General features: G+C 42.3%; 1 protein-coding gene across 2 annotated transcripts in view; it reads right to left on the reverse strand.

Moving 5' to 3' along the window:
- Positions 1 to 24,408, reverse strand: part of ARHGEF28 (Rho guanine nucleotide exchange factor 28) — a 364,027-nt gene that overhangs the window by 200,843 nt on the left and 138,776 nt on the right. Inside the window, exons 5-6 of one of the 2 annotated variants that reach the window (XM_073624213.1) lie at positions 18,749 to 18,932; positions 7,339 to 7,519 (exon numbers count right to left, since the gene is read on the reverse strand). In XM_073624213.1, coding sequence (XP_073480314.1) covers positions 7,339 to 7,519; positions 18,749 to 18,932 — 365 coding nt within the window. Of the gene's footprint in view, positions 1 to 7,338; positions 7,520 to 7,760; positions 7,910 to 18,748; positions 18,933 to 24,408 lie in introns of those variants that run through there. The other variant, XM_073624220.1, reaches the window with a different exon arrangement.

Genomic DNA, 24,408 nt, shown 5'->3' on the forward strand with positions numbered 1-24,408 from the left:
ATTGACCTACATGCACAATGTGGCCATCTTTAGGCTAAAATCCTGGTTGGCAAGCACACAAAAATATCAGCTGATCAATATCAATCCCCAGGTTACAGCAACAACTATGCAATCAGCATGTCTGCTGTTCCTGGAGGTCATTTAGCCTTGGACCTACTGGAAACATGAACAAAGTGCTCAAGGCTTAATGTATTTTTATAACATATGAAGGTTTCAGTGTTAAAAATCCCGTAATATTCCTCTGTAATGGCATCCCTTCCCATCCCTAGAGCTGAGGCTTTTGTAAACAGGATGTCAAACCCAAGCACCAGAACAAAACAAAGCAAATGTAACATTGTGTATTACGTATTAGGACATACGGCAGGTATAGACATGCTAGGAGACACTTCCTATGACTCACAGTGGTCTCCTCTATGGAGACAGACAGAGCTCCTCTCTTCCATTACTAATTATTGGGGGAGCAGCATGACAAAGTACAGAAAGTAATGAACTGGGGCACGTGGCTTGACAATCACAAGCTATATTTAAACATACTGTAGGTAATTTGCATGACTATTGAAGCAGATAAATAAGAATATTATTATTAACTATATCTAGCGCTACCCCCCGTAGGAAACGCTGATTTTAACAGATTCTTACCCAGAGTCTACCAATCACACAGGCCATTCACTCTGGCTCCATTAAACAGTCTAGAGCAGGGGTATTGAATTAAAATTCATGGAGGTCTTATCTTTTCTTTCCTCCAGCAGAGGTCGGAATTGTATGTTTGTGCGATGTCTCAGATCCTTCACATTACAGCCCCCCACACACACACACACACACACACACACACACACACACACACACACACACACACACACACACACACACACACACACACACACACACACACACACACACACACACACACACAGCTCTACCCCATCTGTCTTCTTGCCCATGCTCTCCTACCTTACACAGAGCAGGAGGCACAGCAGCACTGAATGGAGGACGGGATCAAGAGCTGACGGGGTAACTTTTCATATTAACAAGCTGGTGATTGGTTGCTAGGATCAACTGGCGCAGTTAACTAATGCAGCTCCTGCGCTCCATCCAGTGCAGCTGTGCCTGCCACTCTCAGTTCATTGCTATCCAAAGGGGAAGGAAGTGGTCCCTATATGGCATGATCGCAGGTCTGGACGAGACAGTGGCTTGGTCCAGATCTGGACCGCGGCCCCTTATTTAGTGATACCTGGTCTAAGGGATGTCTTTTTATGACTTATTGCTTGTGGAACAGGAAAGGGTTTAGGGTGGTATGCAATACTGCAATAAATCATGACTTACAACTGAACCACACTCTTCACTAGGTGAAACCTCTTTGAACAGTTCTTAAGTCAGAAACAAAGGGGAAGGCCAGAAATGAGATGCAAAAATTGTCTCAGAGAGAGCTACAGTTGGCACCCCAAAAGTAGAGCAGCTCACAGTCAAAATGGGTCCTGAGCTCAGATCAGTACACACAATGTCCCAGGGCAGTTAAACACTTTTCAGCCCTCACCAGGCACTCTTCAGTGAGTTCTTCAAACCAGATCCCTAGGTGAAACTGCTTAATTAGCTTAAATGGTAGTTGGGAATATCTCCCCAGCTTTGCTAAACCTTGATGAACATCAGCAGACTCTAGCACAACTGCCTCAAAGGGGCAGTAGCCCCTGAGGCTGGAACTACTCCAGCAGTGCAAGAACCAGGGCTGCTCCAGACCACAGGCTATTTATGTTCCCTCCCCCGGGATTGTGTGCAGCACAAAAAAAATCATCAAGCTGCCCATTTGACTCTCCCAGCCCTCTATGTTCTGGGAGCCTCCAGAATGCAGGGGGGGCAATTAAACCTGTAGCCTGTGAGATTTAGAACAGCGCATAGAAATCAATAGTTGCTCCAATGAATACAGAGAAAAAATATATTGAGTACCCCCCCCCCCCTGTACTAGGTGGGACTTTAAAGGCAACAGTAACAATACAAAGGAATAATATATCAACATTTTATTACAAATATAAAACTGGTGTATACATCACCAATAAAAACATGAGTATATAAACATAGGAGATATTACAGTCCACCGGTGCATGTTTTTATTGGTGATGTATAAACCAGTTTTATATATTTTGAAATACAATTTTGAACATTATTCCTTTGTATTGTTACTGTTGCCTTTAAAGTCCTACTAGTACCGGGGGGTACTCAATATATGTTTTTTGTCTATATACAGGGACGTTGGCACCATTATATGGCTTACTTGGATGGTTTTATTGTTTTGTTAATGAGTACAGAGGAGCCAAAAATAACTAAATTTACCTATCATCCTAGCAACCTACCAAGGGGGGTGCTACATTTAAATAAAAACCACTGTATAAATAACAATACTGGAACATAAGTGTGCAAACTAATGTAAAATACAAGAACTAGCTAGTCCAATCTAGGAGCAAGAAAGTTTTCTGGAACCACATTAAAGCTCAACACCAGTGGTTGCAGTCATTCAGATCTGGACATGTGTAGCTGGAGTGCAAGTCAAACAATTGTATGGAAGTTTACGTATAAGACTGTATTGGGGGACATGTGTTTAAAGCTGAAGACCAGGCAGATATAAAAAACCACCAATCAATGTAGTTATGTATCAATTTAAAAAATACATTTTTCATATTTTAGATGCAACTATTGTACAGCCCAAATATGTCTTGGCAGCAACCTCCTGTTTGGCAGCTTTCAGCCTGGGAGAGAAAGGGCCAGCATTAGGAGCCAATCAGGCTATGATGCAGTATGCATATAGACAACATGCTGATAGGAAAAATCAGTGTCACCTAAAGAGTGATAAACCATCAATGTGGTGCCGCTCCTTTCCTTTCCATTTGTAAGGGGTGGGTGTGTTCTTGACCAAGCTTGTTTTGCTTCTGAAGTGGAGGTCCTGGATATGGCTATGTTATTAGGCAGGGGTGTATGTATCACAAAATCAACTACACATTGGCAGCTGATGATTTTTCTTTTGGGGGGGGGGGGGGCGGCAAACAATCACCCACCCCTCCCCCCTGCTGTCTGTCAGTCGGTACTTACCCCTAGGTGGCAGGTGGCCGGCATCGGGCTGTGTCCTCTCCTCCATCACGGTGGCTTCTGCCGTGAGTCTCCACCCCTCCTCCTAGGCATCCAATGGGATCGCCTGTCCTTTCAGTTAATCGAGTTACAGGTCTCAAGACCTGCTTCCTGATTGGCCAGGAGGAGGATCAGTGTTAAAATAGCGAATATTGAGCGAATGTGAACCGAGCCCACCCTATTTTGAAGCCTATCACAGCCCCTGGCTCTAATCAGGTGCTTCAAAAAAACACCCCACATTGGAATCCATGCATCCAGTGTTCTGCAAGGGGCCGGATGCATAGATGGGGGGGCGGCGCCCATGCGCCCTTAATGGACAGGCCGCCCCTGCCACCAGCAGCAACTGATGAAGCTAAATCAGGGATAAGGGTGAGGGCTTTGGAGGTGGGAAAGCTAACCGCTCTTTATCCCTGTGATGAAATGATCAGAAGGTAAGAAATGGTTGTTGTGAACTGTGAAAAAAATATGAAGGCTACAGAAAATAACTTTAAGAAAAGAATTGTGGAGCACAAGACTCAAGTCAAAGGCCTATCCAATTGACATTTCTGTAAATAAGCAACATTTTATTCTTGACCATTACCTAAAAACATCATAAAAATTAGCAGACAGCAAAAATTGCAAAAAATGGTTTCTAGAGGGAAAGTAAGGATTTTCAGCATGCAAACATATATAAAAGATCACACAATTTTAGCCTTACTGTACCCACAGGTAAATTTAAAACTGAGAGGTTCTGCCTGAAGCCTGCTGATGTCAATGTCCAAAAATTCACTGCATCAGACCAAGTGATCTATGCTGAGGAACAGGTCACATGACGGAAACCAAAGTTCTAGAGCAGTGGTCTCCAAACTGCGGCTGAGAGCCCGGATGTGGCCCTTTGCTTGCCTTTATTAGGCCCTTGGGACTCTATTCCTCCCACAGATACAAGGCATTATTTCTTCTTCACCAACAATGGAGCATAATTTCTGTCACTGATACCAACAATAAGGCACTATTCTTACCAATGACCCCAACAATGGGGCACTATTCCTCCCACTAATTGACACCAACTGCAGGGCCCTATTCTTCTCACTGACAACATGGGTGGGGCACTATCCTTGCCCTGATACTAATGATGGTGGACTATTCCTTCCACTGACATCAATGATGGGGCACTATTCCTTGCCCTGATACCAATAATGGGGCACTATTCCTTCCACTGACACCAATGATGGGGCACTATTCATTGCCCTGATACCAACAATGGAGCAATATTCCTCCCACATATACCAATGATGGGGCATTCGTTACTCACATTTTCTACTTACACTGGCCACAGTCTGGCCCCCTCAAAGTCTGAAGGACAGTAAACTGGCCCTTTGTTCAGAAAGTTTGGAAACCCCTGTTCTCGAGGGTAACTTTTTTGGATACCTAAAACACAATATTATATTTTCAATGCGGTTAACTTTTCCTTACCTATAACATAATGATGCCCAGAATCATTCAACCCAGAAGACTGAGGACATACAATGAATGAATAAGCGTCATGACCCAGCCTCCTGGAGAGGTGTCACCATGGTTACCCTTTAATCACAGTGGATTCATGAAAAGTGGTAATATCAGTGCCATGCTCTCTGCGTTTTTGAGGACTGTCCACTGATGAAAAAGATGAGAAGAAGACATGACCAGACAGAAGACTTTGAAAAAGAATCCCCTGGTGGGGGGGTTTGGGGACTGGCAGTTATTTTTGTGCATCTTAGCACTGCTGATCTTCCTGTCTACATGTATGCACTCCAGTGATGCCTGCATGCCGGAGGACAATGCAAAAGCACTATTGGGAGAGAGGTGAAAGTGAGCATTCCAATATTAGGAAGGGCTTGAACGAGGACTTCATAGCAGGATCACTAAGTACTTAAAGGAGACGTCCAGCCTGAGCTCATTCGGCTGGGCTTCTCCTATGGGTCACAGGAGTGCAATTCGTTTTGCACTCCTGTGACCCGTTTTCAGCAGAGAGGGGTCTGAAGTCCACTCTCTGCTGATGTCACCAATATCAGTCCAGGCACCACGTCATCCCAACTCTGGGAGTCTGGATCTGCCAGGTGCCTGGACTGATGGCCGTCTCAGCCTCTCAGCGCTGAGACGGCCGCTCCCCACCCCTCCACAGCTCGGTGCTCCAATGAGCGTGGAGGAGCAGAGCAGGAGAGCTGCTGACTGACAGGCAGCAGCTCTCTGCTCAGGGAGCTAAGAGAACCGAGCCATCGGTGGTGTTCAATCACTCGGTTCTCAGTGAAGAGGCAGCAGGGGACAGATGTAGCATTGGATCGATGCTGCACCCACCTAGGTAAGTATGATTATGGGAAATCCCATACTTCTTTTTTAAGCTGCAAGTGTTTATTGATTTGGTTTACACATATTAACAATTACTGATGAACATTGTTATCATTTAGCCCCCATCTCAAAGTGATTACTTCATTAAGGCCTCATGCACACTGGTTTCATGTAAACGCTGTTTATCCTGACAGAAGAAAATCAGCATTAAAAACTCACCTAAGCTGCATTTTTTCAAAACAGACTAGGTAAGTTTATCAGAGTTTAACAGGGTTTGGAGTTTGAGAGTTTCTTTACTTCATTGGCCAGAATTTTAATTTATTATTATTGTATTAGAATTTAATATTATTATTTAAATGTGCCTAGAGTTTATGAGTGTTTAACAGCGTTCAGCATTTTTTGTGGTTAGAATTTCCGCTCCTGAACGTGATTTTAAGGCATTCAGAAAACTCCCCTGCTGATGAACTTGTCCATGTGCGCAGGATAACATAGTTTAAGGCCTGATTCACACCTATGCAGGTTGCAGTTTGCGTATTTCAGGTGCAGTTTGCGTTTTTCAATACACGGTTTTGATCCATTAAAGTCTATGGAACCAAAAACCAGGTAAAAATCCCTGGCCCTTTCCATAAAATGCATAGATGTGAACTACATCCATAGGAAACCATGTTAGATGGACTGTAGTGTGTTTCTGCAAAACTGAAAATGCACTAAAAAATGCATAGGTGTGAATCAGGCCTTAGGGCAGAAAAAAAACTCCCAAACACACAAAAATGTGAGTTTAACAGAAGCAGTGTGCATGAGGCCTGAAGAGAAATAAAAAAATGGGCGTTTGCCCCATTTATCTAAATTTCTCATTAAAAAGTTTAAATCACAAATTCTAAATAATGTACAAGTACTGTATTTTAAATAATGATCAGTTGAGAAAAAGAACATTATTATTGTATCAAATATATACATACAAAATATATATATATATATATATATATATATATATATATATATATATATATATATATATATATATATATATATATATACACACACACACACACATACATTATATATATATATATATATATATATATATATATATATATATATATATATATATATATATATATATATATATATATATATATAATTTTTATGTAATTAAAAAATGCACATATATGTGCAATTTGTATGTATATACTATACATATTTGATTGATATATATATATATATATATATATATATATATACACACACACACACACAATTTTTGATAGGATAACAAGAAAAAAATAGATATGTAAACACAGTATGTTTTAAAATATTTAAAATGTGTGGTTTAAACTTTTTATTGAGAAACTACAGAAATATCTGTGTTTAAAAGGCTGAATTGACACATTCAGTTGTTATAAAACACATCTGACTTATCTACCCCTCATGTAATCTGTAGCATTTTGAGGACAAATAGAAGCAAGGAACTGAATATAAAACGATCTCTTCTGAATGGCCACTATCAACAGCCATGTTCAGTTTTTCTTTTTTTTTAATAATGACTTAAGGATCAATGCGGTGCACCAGTTAATAATGTTAATTTCTAGAATTAACTAGACAAATCACCTGCTAAAACCATTATGAGTGGACTCACTCTCCTTGATAGTTTTTTTCAACTATTTGACACAGAATGCAGCAGCACCCTACATGTCATCCATGGCTTGGAGCTCAGGTGGAAACATTTTGTCACTTGACAGAAGTAAACTGAGCATTCCTATCACACATTAGACCTAAATAGTACTAGCCTCCAAATGAGTCAAAGCCATTTCACCCAGTGTCTTTATAACATGTGCCACCTGAATTAATGGTACTGATGTGGTTCTGCTACAAATGCAAACATTCCCAGCTAAATAAAAAAGTACAGTTCATCAACCTCACCTTCTCAAAAAAGTTTGTATCACACAAACATTTTCTAAAGAGTTGGATGTCCGATTCCAGCGAGTCTCCAGAAGTTTGCTGGCGGGTTAATGTTAGTACTCCAGAGGTACGACAGAAGCGTAGAAATGAGTTCTGATTAATTGGTGCTGTACAGAAGTCAAGAGGAGGGATGTCCTGGGAACTGAAGAGGAAGGGTTAAATTAATAAAACATATAAATATACAAAGTCTTAAAAAAATAAAAATAAAGAGAAGATCTCTGCCCCCCCCCCAATATCCTCACTAGCATCTGATCTACGTAAAAGAGAAGAATGGTATTTCTCAGTGTGCCTGATCCTCCAAATATGCTGTCAGTGATGTTGTATAATTAAATAAACAGAGCTCATTATCTCTATGCAATGCAATTGGAAGAAAACTGAATTACCTCCATGGATCGGTGTGTACAGAGCCAAGCATGGAAGCACTTCTACTGCTGACCGGCTTACTGGAAGGGAGCAGCTCTGTACGTCTGCCACTGGTAAAAACAGACAGCGCCTCAAGGGAGCTCAGCATTGTTTAAGTAGTTATAAACAAATGAGACTTTCATAACACAATGTACCAGCAGACACGGACGTGCTTGTGTCATACTAATGGCAGTGTGCACATCCCTGATAGAAATGACACAGGCGCAGAACAAGGACTGAGAGTAAACTGTGAAATACCAGGCAGCACACAACGAGACTCCCATACATTGGGGACTTTTTGCTTTGTCTGAGACATAAATAGTTCTTACACCACGTCTGCAGACCTGCTCTACTAATACATAACCAGAAAGATGTGGGCAGGGATTCACACCAGTCCTCGCTAGGGTTTAAGAAGCATTAATGTATTTACATAAGTCATGATGTGCTGTGAAATGTCTTTGGGAAACATAATTACATTTATCGGGCTTTAAAGACTATAAAAGGGGTAGATACTAAAGGGTAATAACAGGCAGTAAAATGTACTTTGAGTGTAAAATATTTACACTCAAAGTATATTATAGGTAGACTAAAACCTAGTACACACTACTACCCTGCTGGGTTGAATGAAAAAAAACTGACTCCAATTTAATGTTACCCTGTTTCCCTGAAAATAAGACCTAGCGTGATTGTCGGCGATGGCTGCAATATAAGCCCTACCCCCCAAATAAGCCCTAGTTAAAGTCCTTGTAGGTCTTATTTTCAGGGTAGGGCTTATTTTCGGGGAAACAGGGTAGGGCTTATTTGGGGGGTAGGGCTTATATTGCAGCCATCACCGACAATCACGCTAGGTCTTATTTTCGGGGAAACAGGGTAGTACAGCAATCTCCCCTGCTGTTCTATTGTGTTCTGACAGGGGGCAGCCCCTCCGCCAGAACACTCCAGTCAACGCTCTCAGCCACTGGGTAGAACGCTAATAGAGAGCTGGTCGGCAGACCTTTTTCGGGCCTGAGCCTTCGACAGAATGAAAAGGGGGCACAATTAAGGGCCCACTGGCTTGAGACTGTTGCCACCCCACCTCATGTTTGGCTAGGAAACGTTGTTATATGTATAATATGCAGGCTAGTTATTAAGGGTTACTGTCACTTTAAGAATGGGGAATAAAGATTCCAGGATCATTGGAATTCTCTGGAAACCGGGATAGGCTATTAAAGGGCTGCTGCTGTGGGGCTTATTCCTTTTCCCCCAGGACCAGAGCAGCTGCACAGGAACTCAGCAATTTTACCTGAGGTAATGGAGTGCTTGCCTGAAGGAGGTTAAGCCATGCGAGATTTCACCCCTGGGTTATCATTTGAATCAGTCAGTAAAGAAGAGGATTTGGAAGGGGGAGTTTGTGGAGATATTGTCACTTCTCCCTGTTCACAAGGATGCTATGTTTAAAACAGACAGAAAAGGGAAGAGAAGCAAGAGGATGACAGGCGTAGGCATATACCACAGTCTTTTTACAATTCGTTGCAGGCCTTCTGTAGATATGCTGGCGTGATGGCAGAGGAACATCCATAATTGTGTGGGGGTATGTTCCAGCACTTGGATCACATTTTAGAGGCTTACAAAAATTTTGGGGGCCTGGAGTGGTATGTGTACGTCGAGTCTTTTAGACAAAAATTGTCTATACACCCCACCCTTACGTGGAGCATGAGAGATGCGAGTCTGTGGCTGAATTTGCCTCAGAAACCATTCACGCCAAAGCAGGGAGCGGTTTTACCGACAATATATAGGAGTCGCGTTCAATGAGAGCCAATGCCGCTGGAACGCTTCCTGTAAATATAGGCATGAATGTGCCTTTTGCGCTGGAGCGCATCCGGCAGCTAAGTGTTTTCGGAAAAATGCGAACGCCGGGTTTGGTAGTGCACACAGGGATATTTTTCAAAAAAGTCTGCACGCCAGTGAGGCTGGAAAGAATGTGCTCATGGTTGGACAGGTACCCAAAACAGGGAGAAGGCACTTTTTCCCATTAATGGTTTTGAGCAGGGTTTTCCGTTGCCCCCTTTTTTGGGTAAAGGTTGTGAGGTGGTTGGTAACTTGAAGTCTGTTCAGATTTTTCCACAGCTGGTTAGGTATAAAGTGTTTAAAGAGATCACTGAGGGGAGCATGGAAGGCCCATTTAGGGATCCACCTTTTCAAAATTTCCGCGTTTCTCCATTAGGGGTAGTTCCTATGCAGGAGCCCAATGCCTTCCGACTCATACATCACTTGTCCTTTCCGAAAGGGAATTCTCTAAACGACGAGATTGATGAGGCCTCATACTCAGTCTCTTATGCGATGTTTGAGGATGCTATAGTTAAAATTAGGTCCTTAGGGGTGGGAGCTCTCTGGGCTAAAGCAGATATAAAATCAGCCTTCCGCCTCTTGCTGATCTCTCCGGAATTTTGAGGAGTGTTTTTTCTTTGACAAGTGTCTCCCTATGGGTTGTTCCTTGTCATGTTCATATTTCAAAGCTTTTGCCACTTTCCTTCATTGGGTGGTTTGTTTTCAGTCAGGGAGGAACAGTGTGATACACTATTTGGATGATTTTTTATTTATAAGACCACCTGACTCTAATCGCTGTGCAGATTTGTTGCAAATGTTCAGTAGTATCGCTCAGGATTTCGGGGTTCAGTTGGCGGAAGAAAAAACGTGCTTGCCTACATCGTCGTTAGAATTTTGGGGGATTTTTATAGATACATGTAGAGGGGGATTCAGTTTCTTTCAGAGTAAGTTTGTGTTTGCCCCGATTTTCGATTGTTTACAGATGCGGCTGGCTCCAAAGGTTTTGCAGTTATTTGGGGCACACATTGGTGTTGCACAGCATGGCTGGATTCCTGGATTAGCAAAAACGCCACGAAGAATGTAGTATTATTGGAATTGTTCCCAATTGTGGTAGCTATGGAGCTTTGGGGAGCTTGTTTTGCGAATAGGAGGATTTTAGTAGAAATAGATAATAAAGGTGTTCTGTTTGCTGTAAATTGCCTCTCTTCTAGTTCTTTACTTGTAATTAAGGTATTGAGACAGACTGTTTTCTTATGTCTTAAGTACAATGTATGGTTGAAAGCAAAATACACTCCGGGTAGGTTGAATTTTATAGCCGATTCCTTGTCCTGGTTTCAGGTGGACCGCTTTCGTCATCGTTGCTCCGAAGACTTGGGAGAGTTATTCTGCTGCCTGGAGGAGTTGGCTGTCATTTGCCATCAATAGGGGTTTTGCTGGTGTCAGACCGATGGAAGGGAGTGTTTTGGCCTTTATGACATCCCTCATGCAACAACAAATTTCCAGCAGTCAGCTAGTAAAGACTCTGGTGGGTCTCTTTGTTCTTTTGGTTGAGGGGCCTACCTTCCTGTATGTCTTACTTTTCCGTTAAGCAGGCGGTTAAAGGTTATAAAAAGGATGACGGTGGTGCCAGATGGCAGGAGGCCAATTTTGTTAGAAATCTTGGGTGGTCTGGGATTGGCAACGCCTGCAGTCTGCGCTTCTGCATATGAAGCTTTGCTGTTTAGGACTGCCACTTTCATCCCATTTTTTAGGGCATTTCACATCTTGGAGCTTGTTCCGGGGTTTCAAATTGGGCAGTTCGGGCATAACTTATGAGCATATCTCTGTGGAACAATCAGCAGTTTACATTTGGTTGCAACATTCCAAAACTGACTCTGGTGGTAGAGGTTCGTGGGTTACTTTGAGGGCTCAGGTTAATAAATCTGTGTGCCCATTAACAGTAGTTCAGGAATTTTTAGGGGTTAGGCCCCCAGTGGCAGGGCATCTACATTGGATTTAACACCATTAACGAAGTACCAGTTTAATTTTATTTTGCACAATTGCCTCAGACATATGGGGTTACACAAGTTTAAGTTCTCTTCCCATTCCTTTAGAATTGGCGCAGCTTCAGAGGGGTTTGGAGGACTCGCCCATTAAAGAAATGGGGAGGTGGAAGTCAAAATGTTTTCAATTACATGTGAGACCTAATTTGTTTGTTTAATTTTTCAGATTTATGTCGCACTGTGTGGATCCTGGGACACTCTTGTTTACTGGGTGCGAAAAAGAGCGGCTCAACTTAATTATTCTTTAAACTTGTCATTGCATCCGGAATCCTTTAACCACTTCAGCCCCAGACCATTTGGCTGCCCAAAGACCACAGCATTTTTTTGGCACTGTGTTGCTTTAACTGACAATAGCGCGGCCGTGCGACGCTGTACCCAAACAAAATCCTTTTTTCCAATCCATTTTTTTTTTGGTGGTGTTTGATCGACTCTGCGATTTTTATTTTTTGCACTATAAACAAAAAAAAGAGTGACAATTTTGAAAAAAAACACGGTATTTTTTGCTTTTTGCTATAATGAATATCCCCCAAAAATATATAAAAAAAATGTTCTCAGTTTAGGCCGATATGTATTCTTATACATATTTTTGGTTAAAAAAACAAAACAAAACAAAAAAAAAAACGCAATAAGCATATATTGATTGGTTTGCGCTAAATTTATAGTGTCTACAAAATAGGGGATAGTTTTATGGCATTTTTATTTTTAATTTTTTTTTTAATTAGTAATGGCGGCGATCTGCGATTTTTATCGGGACTGCAACACATCAGACATTTTTGACACATTTTTGGGACCACTGTCATTTATACAGCAATCAGTGTGATTAAAAATGCATTGAATACTGTGTAAATGAAACTGGCAGTGAAGGGGTTAACCACTAGGGGGCAGGGAAGGGGTTGAGTGTGTCCTAGGGAGTGATTCTAACTGTGAGGGGGCTGGGCTTGAACACACAGGACAGTGATCACTTCTCTCGATCACAGAGAGCAGTAGATCACTGTCCTGATCACTAGGCAGAACAAATGCTTTCTTTACATAAGTATCTCCCCGTTCTTCCTCTCCATGACACGATCATGACACCGCTTCTTAAAGGGGACGTACCTGTACGCCCTTTTGCCTGCCAGTGCCATTCTGCTGATGTACATCGGCGTGCGCTGGTCGGCAAGCGGTTAATGTATTTTGGAAAGGAGTAAGAAGTCTTCAGTGGCACCAGTTATACTGCCACTTATCCAGGTTATTGCAGGTTTGGCCCCCGCCCTATATTAGTAGTTCATTTAGGGGGTAATGACCTAGGAAATATTAGGACTTTAGATTTACTGTTCTGGATGAAACGGGATCTCCACCGTTTCACCTTAACTTCCCTAGGTACTACTATTTTGTTTTCTGAGATTGTTCTGCGTCTTTCGTGGCTGTCCTCGCCCCAAAGGAGGGTTATGGAAAAGCTGAGGAAAAGAATGAACAGGGTGATGGAAAAATACATGCCCGCGATTGGTGGCGTATTGTATCGAAGCGTGGATCTGGAGGGTGGAATCCTGGGGCTATACAGGCCGGACGGGGTGCACCTCTTGGATGTTGGTGTCGATATATATTTAACTAGGCGTTTTTGTATATGGTACAATGTCGATGCCTTGCTGCTCGAGTTCTGATAACTGGCCAGTTTAATATTTGTTTTCGTTAACGTTATGCTGAAAGTTATTATTTACAATAAAATTGTAATGTTTTGAAATATGTAAACCAATAAAAAGGTGCCGCGGCCAAATTTTCGCCAAAAGTCAATCTTGTTTATTTATTTATTTGGTGGTATCTGGGGAAAAGGTTTATTTAAGATGAGTGTGGCCTTCAGTCTCATGAAAAGGGGGGGCACAATTAGGGGCCCACCGGCTTGAGACTGTGGCCACCCCACCTCATGTTTGTCTAGGAAACGTTGTTATATGTATAATATGCAGCTTAGTTATTTAGGGTTACTGTCACTTTAAGAATGGGGAATGAAGATTTCATGATTCAATGAGAAACATTGAAATTGTCTGGAAACCGGGAAAGGCTATTTAAGGGCTGCTGCTGTGGGGCTTATTCCTTTTCCCCCAGGACCAGAGCAGCAACGCAAGAACTCCCTCCCTCCCCAGTCGCAGGCACTATTTATGTGGTCGGGTCACTCTGGATATCTAGGGGGGAAGTTTTTTGTATATGGTACAATGTTGATGCCTTGCTGCTCGAGTTCTGATAATTGGACAGTTTAATAATATTTGTTTTCATTAAAAGTTATGCTGAAAGTTATTATTTACAATAAAATTGTAATGTTTTGAAATATGTAAACCAATAAAAGGTGCCGCGGCCAAATTTTTGCCAAAAGTCAATCTTGTTTATTTATTTATTTGTTGGTATCTGGGGAAAAGGTTTATTTGAGGTGAGTGTGGCCTTCAGTCTCAGCCGGCCGAACAAACGGGCCGAATGTCAGACAGTTTTTATTGAACCGGCTAATGCCGGCCAACATTCGGCCCGTATGTACTAGGCTAAGACAGGCCATACATTATGTGATGTTCTTTCCTTCCACCATGGGTTGAAGAAAAGAAAATTGTTTGATTCCCCCATCCACAAAATTAGGGTAATATACTACTGGAGAGTGCAAATTCTGGTGCAGCTGTGCATGGTAACCAATCAGCTTCTAACTTCAGCTTGTTCAATTAACTTTGACAAAAAAAAAAACTGGAAGCTGATTGGTTTCTATGCAGAGCTGCACCAGATTCTGCTCGCTCCAGTTTTAGTAAATCAACCCCAATGAGTGTTGATGGGGCTATTGTGTTCTGCCAGCCTGCCCATACATAGATTTAAATTTGTCCGATACCTGCTGAACCGGATGAATTTCAATCCATGTACGGCTGGCTATAACCAGCATTTCTTTCTTCTTTTATAGTCAGTTATCTCCTGCTTGAGTATGAGTATATATATATATATATATATATATATATATATATATATATATATACATACACATACACACACATATACACACACACACACACACAATGTTATATCCTGGCTTAGGCCGACAAGGCCCAGGCAAGGCCCAGGCCTAGGGCAGCACTTTGCAAGGGGGGCAGCACGGAAAGAGTCCCCGCCAGTTTGTGCTACACTGTTAGTGTAGCACCAGTCTTAAGGGGCGGACTGGGCTGAGAGGTAAATTAGTCTAGCACCCCCATAAAGCGATCGCACTGCTTCCAGTTGCATTCCGCAACTGTTGGGGGGGCGCCGTTTCTAATTTTGACTGTTTTCAATAAGTTTCTATGCTGATCATTTCCTCCCTATCCCATCTGAGCAGCCAATGTGACTATAGAATCACATGTGTTGGCGTATACACAGTGGTAAATGACTGCCCAATCTGTCCCTCCCCCTCCATGCCCACTAACCAGCAAAACACAATGGGGCAGGATATTATATAGATTATAGATTGATATTATGTAGATTAATGGTGGCTTCACCTCCTTATTCTAAAACACAGGCTGAAGGGGTGTGACACAGCCTGTAATTGGCAGAAATCCGCCCACACCGCAAAATAATAAAGATTTGATTTCAAATATTTATATTTGTATGACAATTCAAAACAGTTTATTGATATTATTTATTTTTGCTCTGTATTCCAAAGGCTGTTTTTTTGTTTGTTTTTTTGAACATGTGGCCAGCTGCAGAGAACTAGAAGCTAGAAGCTTAGTCATGATGCTGGATATCATGACTAAGGTCAGCAATATATGCATAGACTTTTTTTACTCTAAACACTGTGGATAGAGGAATCTCAATTGTCGGCTACCGTATTTGAGCAACTGAGATGCCCACGGCTACACAAAATACCCGAACAGGTACTGCATCTGATGCAGTCAACGTTCAGCCAACCTGGCTCAAATTTTGTCAAGCCAGGTGGTGCCAAAAAGGCCAGCCATAGTTTGAATTTTGGCAGATTCCTGCTGAATTTCAAGCTATGTCCGGCAAACTTAAGCAACTTAAATGGAAATCCTAGCTTTAGATCTAACCATCTGACCCCCAGACATTAGCGCAATGATATAAACTACTAGACTGCGTTTGATACCCCACAGATTTTTGAAGCCTCCAATACCACAAATTCAGCTGTTACTATTTAAAAGCAAAAACAAAAAACACAAAATGCAGCGCTCTGAAAGAATGATCAAATAAATTCCAACGTAGTACCGTATGCATAAACAATGCTATTTATTCCATAAATTTAAAAAATGGTTGAACAGTCAAAGTTTAAAATAAAAGTTAGTGAACGTTAACCAGTGACCTCAGAGTGGATAAAGGGGGAAAAAATCATCCGGGAGGCTTGCCTGGAGATGGTTTGAACATCAATCACCATCCAAGGAAATGGAGGGAAGAAAATTCAGTTCTCCACCATCAGTTCAGTTCTGACCACCATCCAGGTGGATGCCACGGCTGGATGGTGGTCAGCAGGATGGATAGAAAGGCAACCTGTGTGATGTAAACGCCCCAGAGGAAACAACCAAGCCGAGCAGGGTGGACATTCTCAGCACGCCTATGTGCCCTCTGTGACGTCACTGCTGTGCCGGAGATGAACGGGAAAGGTGTCCTGAAGTCAGTTGTGTAAGCGCCCACTGTTCTGTTGCTGTGACTTACATGTTTCGCGTGCATGTTCTTTGTCAAAGTCCTGTTCCCTCTGGGGCCGTTTACATCACACAGGTTGCCTTTCTAATCATCTTGCTGACCACCATTCAGCCATGGCATCCACCTGGAGCTGGCAGGTTTTGCCAGCAGGCAGTCTGCTCCCCCTCTGAGAACCAAATTTTCTCCCCTCCATTTCCTTGAATGGTGATTGATGTTCAAACCATCTCCAGGCAAGCCTCCTGGATGATTGTTTCCCCCTTATCCACTCTGAGGTCACTGGTAACGTTAACTAACATTTATTTTAAACGTTGAATTTTTTAACTTTATGTAATAAATAGTATTGTTTATGTATACAGTACTAGTTTGGAATGTATTTGATCATTCTTTCAGAGAGCTGCATTTTGTGTTTTTTCTTTGACTGTTACATCTATTTCCATGTTCTGCTGGCTGCACTGGGTCTGATCCACATATCTGATTACTCCTCATCAGAGCACTCTACTTGGCCCCTAGACTCGCAGCGCTCCAGGTGTTCTGTGTTTTTTTTGTTACTATTTAAAAGCAATATTAGCTTACTGAAGAACTAGTTGCCACCTGGAAACCTGGTGACAACTACATAGACTAATTTGCCACATCTACAGTCACCTCACTTCTAGGAGATGTTATTATATTATGTATTATTCTAATTGCTGAAATGCCTAGGCTGTACCTGAAGTTGACATAAAGTTGTTTGTAAGTTTGTTTGAGATATGATGGGGATGGATGGGAATGATTTCAAATTCTGCCCAAGGGCACTGTGGCTTTTATTTATACCTCTAGGTAGACAATGGCAGCACAAATATCTTGAGAAATGGAGTCAAGTGCCATGTTCAATAAACATATAGCAAGGAGCAATTACAAGAACACGTGTTGTCCTATAAAACCCAAATTAGGGAACATAGGAAGACTGATTCGGCTAAGAAAATACTTTTTCTTCGTATGGTTTTAGACACAGATCTTACATAGCTATACATCATGGCTTCAGATCAGAGCACCAGTGTTGGTTCCCATTACAATGAACATCCCCTTGTCAGCAGGTGTCAGGTGAAGAGCAATGCATGCTGGCTTACCTCTGTCTAATCTGCGGAGAACAGCAGACATATCCCAAAGGTTTTCCATGTCATCCAATGGCCAAACAGTTTATACATATGCAGTGCAATGTATCTGGATATGGTCAGGTCTCTACTCCTGCATTAGGATTATTCATATTCTATTACAATGAGATCTTGAGCATTGGAATTCCCTGTGGTCAGACCTGTGTATGTGTGACTTGTCACAGAAACGCCAGGAGGCTGCACTGGAGGAAAATAGCTTCTTACAGACCCTCCAGTTGTTGAAAAAACATCATGTCTTTGTTAGCCAACGAAAGCTGGAACCCATATGTATGGGTGTCTTATAAATACACAAAGTCTTCGTTTCTCCATGCTGTTATCCAATAATGTAAACCTGCACTTTACCCAGAGAGGGCAAACAAGGGGTTGACTTAACTGCTGCCCTTGACAGCTGTGCATACTTTATGTCAATCCCCTATCGCCCCTTCTGTCAATGGAAGAAGCCCCCTGTAAGCTTCAGGCTGAAACTTGGGAGCTTACACAAAGCAGAAGACCCTCTCCTCGACACCATGTGACAGGAATGGGTACCTACTGTAATTGGCAAGCACCAAGCACCAGAGCTGCTGTTATGTGGAAGAAAGGGGTGCGAGTCACATTCTTTTCCATAATCAAAGTATCGGTAGGCCACTTTGTTTCACCAGACGAACAGATTGGTGGAGAAATTCACTGTAAAATATTCTATGTAAAAGTAATACACAACTAGGGTTGTCACCTTTTCTTCAAGCCAAACCCGAACACTTTATCCGCACAAGGTAAAATTTTATTTTTAAGAGGGAACGCTGTGGACTCTGGGGTAAAGGGGAACTCTAATGTAAGGGGGTTTCTGCTTACCAAACCTTCCACTCACATCAGAGTTCCCAGCATTCCCCCTTAAATTTGGGTTCCCAAAGCCCACCTTACATCAGAGTCCACAGAGCACCCCTCACCTTAGTGTACTCACTCACTTGGAGGCAAGACAGAGAAGGGAGGGAGGGTGGAGACTTCAGTCACAGACATTGGATGGTGAGCTCACACACCCGAGGATGGAGGCTCAGGCATTGAAGCCTTTTATCCATTTCTGCTGGTTGCTGAGCTTCAAACTTCCAGCCCACACATAGCTTTCCTAAAGCATAGAACGCTGGGGATTAGAGTGTGGGTGGGCAGACAGAGGTGTAGGGATGGGAGGAGGTGGAGCAGATCAAGCCCTTTCTCCTCTCCTGTCAGTGTATGGGGGTTGGGCCCGTGCGCATACCTATGCACTCAGTGGTTGTGATACTTGGTAACTTGGGGAGCCACAGTCCATTCTGAATATGGTGAATCCCGGACGGGTGGCAAGCCTATACACAATGGAATAGCAGCAGCTTTACTCACTTGCTCAACAGATTGACCAGTCTGCTGTGACCATTCCGAATAGCCAGTTCTACTGGAGTCTCTCCTTCTGTGTTTACTTTGCTTAGTGCTGCCCTTCCTCCAGGCAGAGAGATGAAGTAATGTGACAGTTCCAGGAGCCCCCATCTCATTGTTAGATGTAGGAGCGTCTCATGGCACAGATCCTCTAGAAAAAAAAAAAAGAGAAAGCAAAAATTACATTACTGACCTCTGAAAAAAAGAGAAAGCAAGCCAGTTCATGGGGTAGCACAGTGCTTAGTACTTCTCCCGGTCAGGACAATATCCGCATGGAGTTTGCATGTTCTCCCTGTACTTGCAGTGGCTTTATCCCACACTCCAAAGAATTTGCTGGTAGGTTAGTTGGCTCCTGTCTAAACGGGTCCTGATATGTCTATGTATGCATTAGATTGTAAGCTCCTTGAGGGTAGGCACTAATGTGAATGTACAATATGCAGGGACGCTGTGTAAATTGTCAGTGCTATATAAATGCCAATAATAATAATAATAATAATTCCATTAATATCTGACTGATAAAAGTAATGTGGATTTCAGACTATAAAAGCAGGCTGACATTTTACGAAAAAACAAACATAATACTATGTTGAGTAAAAAAGTGAATTCATACATTAGGTGCATTTAACTTTGTAGTTAGCTGTGTTTCTTATTGTTTTTATGAGCAGTGATGTAAAGGAACCCGTAACAAACAAAAGGTATTTATTAGCTCATAAAAAGGCTAGTGCTCATCCTGAGGATGCTTTCATCTTTCTTTCTCCCTCGTGAAGGACAGCGCCATCTTTTTTCAGGCATCCTCCAGGATCAGCATCTAACTCTTGGACCAACATGCTGGTCCAGACATGACACAATCTTGTGAATCCAATGCCTGCACAGACTTTATTACTTTGCCATCTGTGCTTGTTAGTCCACACCTATGCTGCTGCCTCTCCCCTTCTGAGCTGCTACACAGATACATCATACAATCGTCCATGTGAGTGATCACTGGGTAGAAAAAATATGAATAAATTAGTTGCATTTTTTTACTTTGGATTTTACTTCATGTCTCTTGCAATCTCCTGCCCAGCCAAGCTCAGACTGGGAGAAAGAGGGTTAGGACTGGGAACCAACCAGGTGCACTGCATGCAAGGTGCATGGTAAAGCGCTTTTCAGAGGGTGGTAAGTCATTGGCTGCCAGACATTCAGGAGGTGATCCTGTGACTTTCTGAATGTGTTTTTTTTTTTTTTTGGGGAGGGGGCGTTAACTATTTTTTGTTTTTATCCCAAGGGTGATTTTGTTTCTATATACATTACAACCACGAGCCTGCAGTTGCAGCACAGTCCAATTGAGCCCAATGGGTGAGTTGAACCGGCGGCGCCACCTGCAAGTCAAGCAAAACATTGTGACCACTACATGTTTACCACCCCGTTCAGCTGCAAACTTGAGATTTATGTGGGTGGTCAGGGTGGGGGGCATACAAATGCAGATCAATTACCACCCCTTTGCTGTCTATGAGAAACATCCCTTTATGTCACATATAAATGATCTATGATCAACTTGTTCCGAAATTCCCCATCTATATTATCTACATCAATGGTTCTCAACCTCAGTCCTCAAGTACCCCCAACGTTTCCTTTACCTTGCACAGCTGCTTTAGATCAATATCAATGACATGGTATTGATAAGAGCTATTTTTATCTAATGGAAGTTCCCAAAACATGGCCCATTGGGGGTACTTGAGGACTGAAGTTGAGAACCACTGATCTACATCAAGCCAACCGGTTTATAAAAGCCATAGAAAAGCTTTGAGTAACTCCCCTTAATTGAAAGATTGTTTACACATCAAAAAAAAACAAACACAAAATAAGAGGATGTTGTGCAGAACTGTATGGGAACTGTTTGAGGGCTCATCCCCAATCCCCAGAGAACGAGCAGAGAGTGCAGCACAGCTGGCTCCGTGTATTTTAGGAAAACTTTCTTGAGAACTTTTTCTCTCCGTGTCGGACATGATCTAACCTTTAGATCACTGCATCTGAACAGGATTACAGCTTCAGCAAACACTGCACATGACTGTACACCAGGGACAGCGTATTCCACTGGGTGTTCTTCTTTGACAACCGTGACGGGTGAAGTAGCATGCAGCACAGCAACAGTGTCTGGAAAAAGTATTTATACCCCTTGAAATTTTCCACATTTTCTCATGTTACAAACAAAAATATAAATATATTTTATTGGGATTTTATGTGATAGACCAACACAAAGTGGCACATAATTGTGAAGTGGAAGGAAAATGATAAACGGTTTTCAAAATTTTTTTACAAATAAATATGTAAAAAGTGTGGCATGCATTTATATTCAGCCCCCCTCAATAATGTCTCTACCAGCTTTGCACATCTAGAGAGTGATATTTTTGCCCATACTTCTTTTCAAAATAGCTCAAGCTCTGTCAGATTGGATGGAGAGCGTCTATGAATAGCAATTTTCAAGTCTTGCCACAGATTCTCAATTGGATTTAGGTCTGGACTTTGACTGAGCCAATCCAACACATGAATATGCTTTGATCTAAACAATTCCATTGTAGCTCTGGATGTATGTTTAGGGTCGTTGTTCTGTTGGAAGGTGAACCTCCACACCAGTCTCAAGTCTTTTGCAGACTCTAACAGGTTTTCTTCTAAGATTGTCCTGTATTTGGCTCCATCCATTTTCCCATTAACTCTGACCAGCTTCCCTGTTCCTGCTGAAGAAAAGCATTCCCACAAAATGATGCTGCCACCACCATGTTTCACGGTGAGGATGGTGTGTTCAGGGTGATGTGCAGTGTTTGTTTTCCGCCACACATAGCGTTTTGCTTTTAGGCCAAAAAGTTACACTTTGGTCTCATCTGACCAGAGCACCTTCTTCCACATGTATTCTGTGTCCCCCACATGGCTTCTCGCAAATTGCAAACAGGACTTCTTATGGCTTTCTTTCAACAATGGCTTTCTTTTTGCCACTCTTCCAGAAAGGCCAGATTTGTGGAGTGCACGACTAATAGTTGTCCTGTGGACAGATTCTCCCACCTGAGCTGTGGATCTCTGCAGCTCCTCCAAAGTTACCATGGGCCTCTTGGCTGATTCTCTGATGAATGCTCTCATTGCCCGGCCTGTAAGTTTAGGTGGACGGCCATGTCTTGGTAGGTTTGCAGTTGTGTAATACTCTAAATTTAAGGCAATATGTATTCTGCTACATGTTTTTGGTAAAAAAAAAAAAATCCCTACCATATATTAATTGGTTTACGCGAATGTAAGAGGGTCTCCAAACTATGGTATATATTTATGTTTTTTTTTTGCAGCTTATCGATTCTCAGATGTTATGTCTGCATTTGTTTTCTTTTTTAGGCTTTTTTTTCTTCTATTTCTATCTGGTGATCCTGCCAGTAAGTCTGTCCTCAACAGAAAAGCTCTCTTAAAAGGGATGAGACAAATCATAAAACACTGACAGGGATGCTTAAAATGATCAGCTTTTATTTATGTAAAATCTTTATCCAAAAAACTGTTTGCTGTAACCGCTTATAAAGTATTAGCTGGAGTTCAACGTCCATTTGTTAGAGTATTTAAATCTGCTAGAACATCTAATGCCATGTACACACGACCGGACTTTTCGACCGAACTGGTCCGATGGAACAAATCCATCGGACAATTCGATTGTGTGTGGGCTTCATCGGAACTTTTCTGTCGAAAAATCTGTCGAACTTTAGAAATAGAACATGTTTCAAATCTTACCGACAGACTAGAGTCTGATCGAAAAATTTGTCAGTCTGTTTGCTAGTCCAACGGACAAAAAAAGGACGCAAGGGCAGCTATTGTCTACTGGCTGTGAACTTCCTTATTCTAGTCCGGTCGTACGTCATCACATTCGAAACGATCAGACTTTGGTGTGATCGTGTGTAGGCAAGTCCGTTTCGTTGGAACTCCGTCGGAACTCCCTTGAAAAGCCCTTCGCAGTTCAGACCGACGAAAAGTCCGGTCGTGTGTACACGGCATAACACTTCTCTGCCCCTAGAATGGCAATGCTGCTGTGTTCCTTCATCCAGAGTGGGGGCACTCAATACAGGAGGTGTGTTACTGGCTAGATCGCCAGGTGAAAACAGAGGGGAAAAAAAAGAAAAAAAAGAAAAGAAAACAAATGCAGCCATCACATCTAATGATTGGTAAGCTGCAATATAATCCATTTTTGGTTTGGGTTTTAATATAGCTATAAGTGTAAGTTTTGTAATTGTAACACTTCCAAGGAGTACCCTCTGAGAATGTCTTTATTGGCTTTTCTCTACAGAAGAACAGCGCTAACCTTGTTAAGGGGTCATCCAAGATGTCCATTTTAACTCAGGCCCAATACAATGACAAGCTGAAACCTTTCCAATAGGCCCAGTTCACACCAATATGCTGCAATGATGTGAATTTGGGGAAAATGCTGTATTTAAAGGCAGTACAATGCACTAGTATGCATTAGAGGCATAACTAGAAACTTCAGGGCCCCAGTACAAGAAACCACAAAGTGCCCCCCCGACCCCTGGCCGAGGCCCTTCCAACTGATCCCAGGGCACTTTACTCCCATCACAGGGCCCTTTATTATGGTCCCACAGCGGGACCCTTTCACATGTTCTGTAGCAGACTTTCTTCCTACCATCTTGGCCCCCCCCCCCACAGTAGTGGAACTCCAGGGCCTGGTTGCAAGTGCGACCTTTACAACCCTGATAGTTCTGCCACTGGTGTCAGTAGTTTTTTATTTGTATTTATTTATTTTTTACTATTATATTTATAATACAATATTATTTTTTTTAATTTTTAGGAGCCCCGTTGCGGAGCTTTGGTGATATATTAGATGTCTAAACAGACCCCCTGATATTTCATCTTTGAGACAGAGAAAGGAGATTGAGGACACAGCACTCAATCCCCATCTCTACAGGTGGTCATATGGTTCCTGGGGGACAGGTACAGAGGGCACGTTTCCCGGTGGCCATGTACAAGGAATGTGGTTCCCGGGGGACATGTACAGAGGGCATGGTTCCCGGTGGTCATGTACAAGGAATATGGTTCTTGGGGGACATGTACAGAGGGCATGGTTCCATACCTCCCAACTTTCTGAAATGAGAACGAGGGACACCTATTAGCAAAAGTATGTAGACATAGGACACCCCCCGCCACATCCCCTAAAGGAGAATTAAAAAAAAAAAAAAATTGGTTAAACCCACAAGAGCCTTTTTTAAAACTACCATTCCATTTTACCGGCTTTTGGAATTTACAAATGCAGCAATTTAAAAACCTGGATGAAAGGTTTAGCACTGGGAAACACTTTTTGATAGATACATAGTTCATTTTATATACAACTAGATATATCAGACCAAAATGAGCGGCAAATGAGGAGGAAAGCGGGACAGAGGGACCTTGTTCCAAATCAGGGACAGTCCCTCGAAATCAGGGACAGTTGGGAGCTATGTGGTTCCCAGTGGTCATGTACAGTGAATACGGTTCCCAGGGGACATATACAGAGGGGACGGTTCACGGTGGTCATGTACAGTGAATATGGTTCCCGGGGGACATGTACAGAGGGCATGGTTTCCAGTGGTCATGTACAGTAAATTTGGTTCCCGGGGGTCATATACATGGTTCCC

This window comes from Aquarana catesbeiana, linkage group LG01, assembly GCF_042186555.1.
Source record: "Aquarana catesbeiana isolate 2022-GZ linkage group LG01, ASM4218655v1, whole genome shotgun sequence".
NCBI lineage: Eukaryota > Metazoa > Chordata > Amphibia > Anura > Ranidae > Aquarana > Aquarana catesbeiana.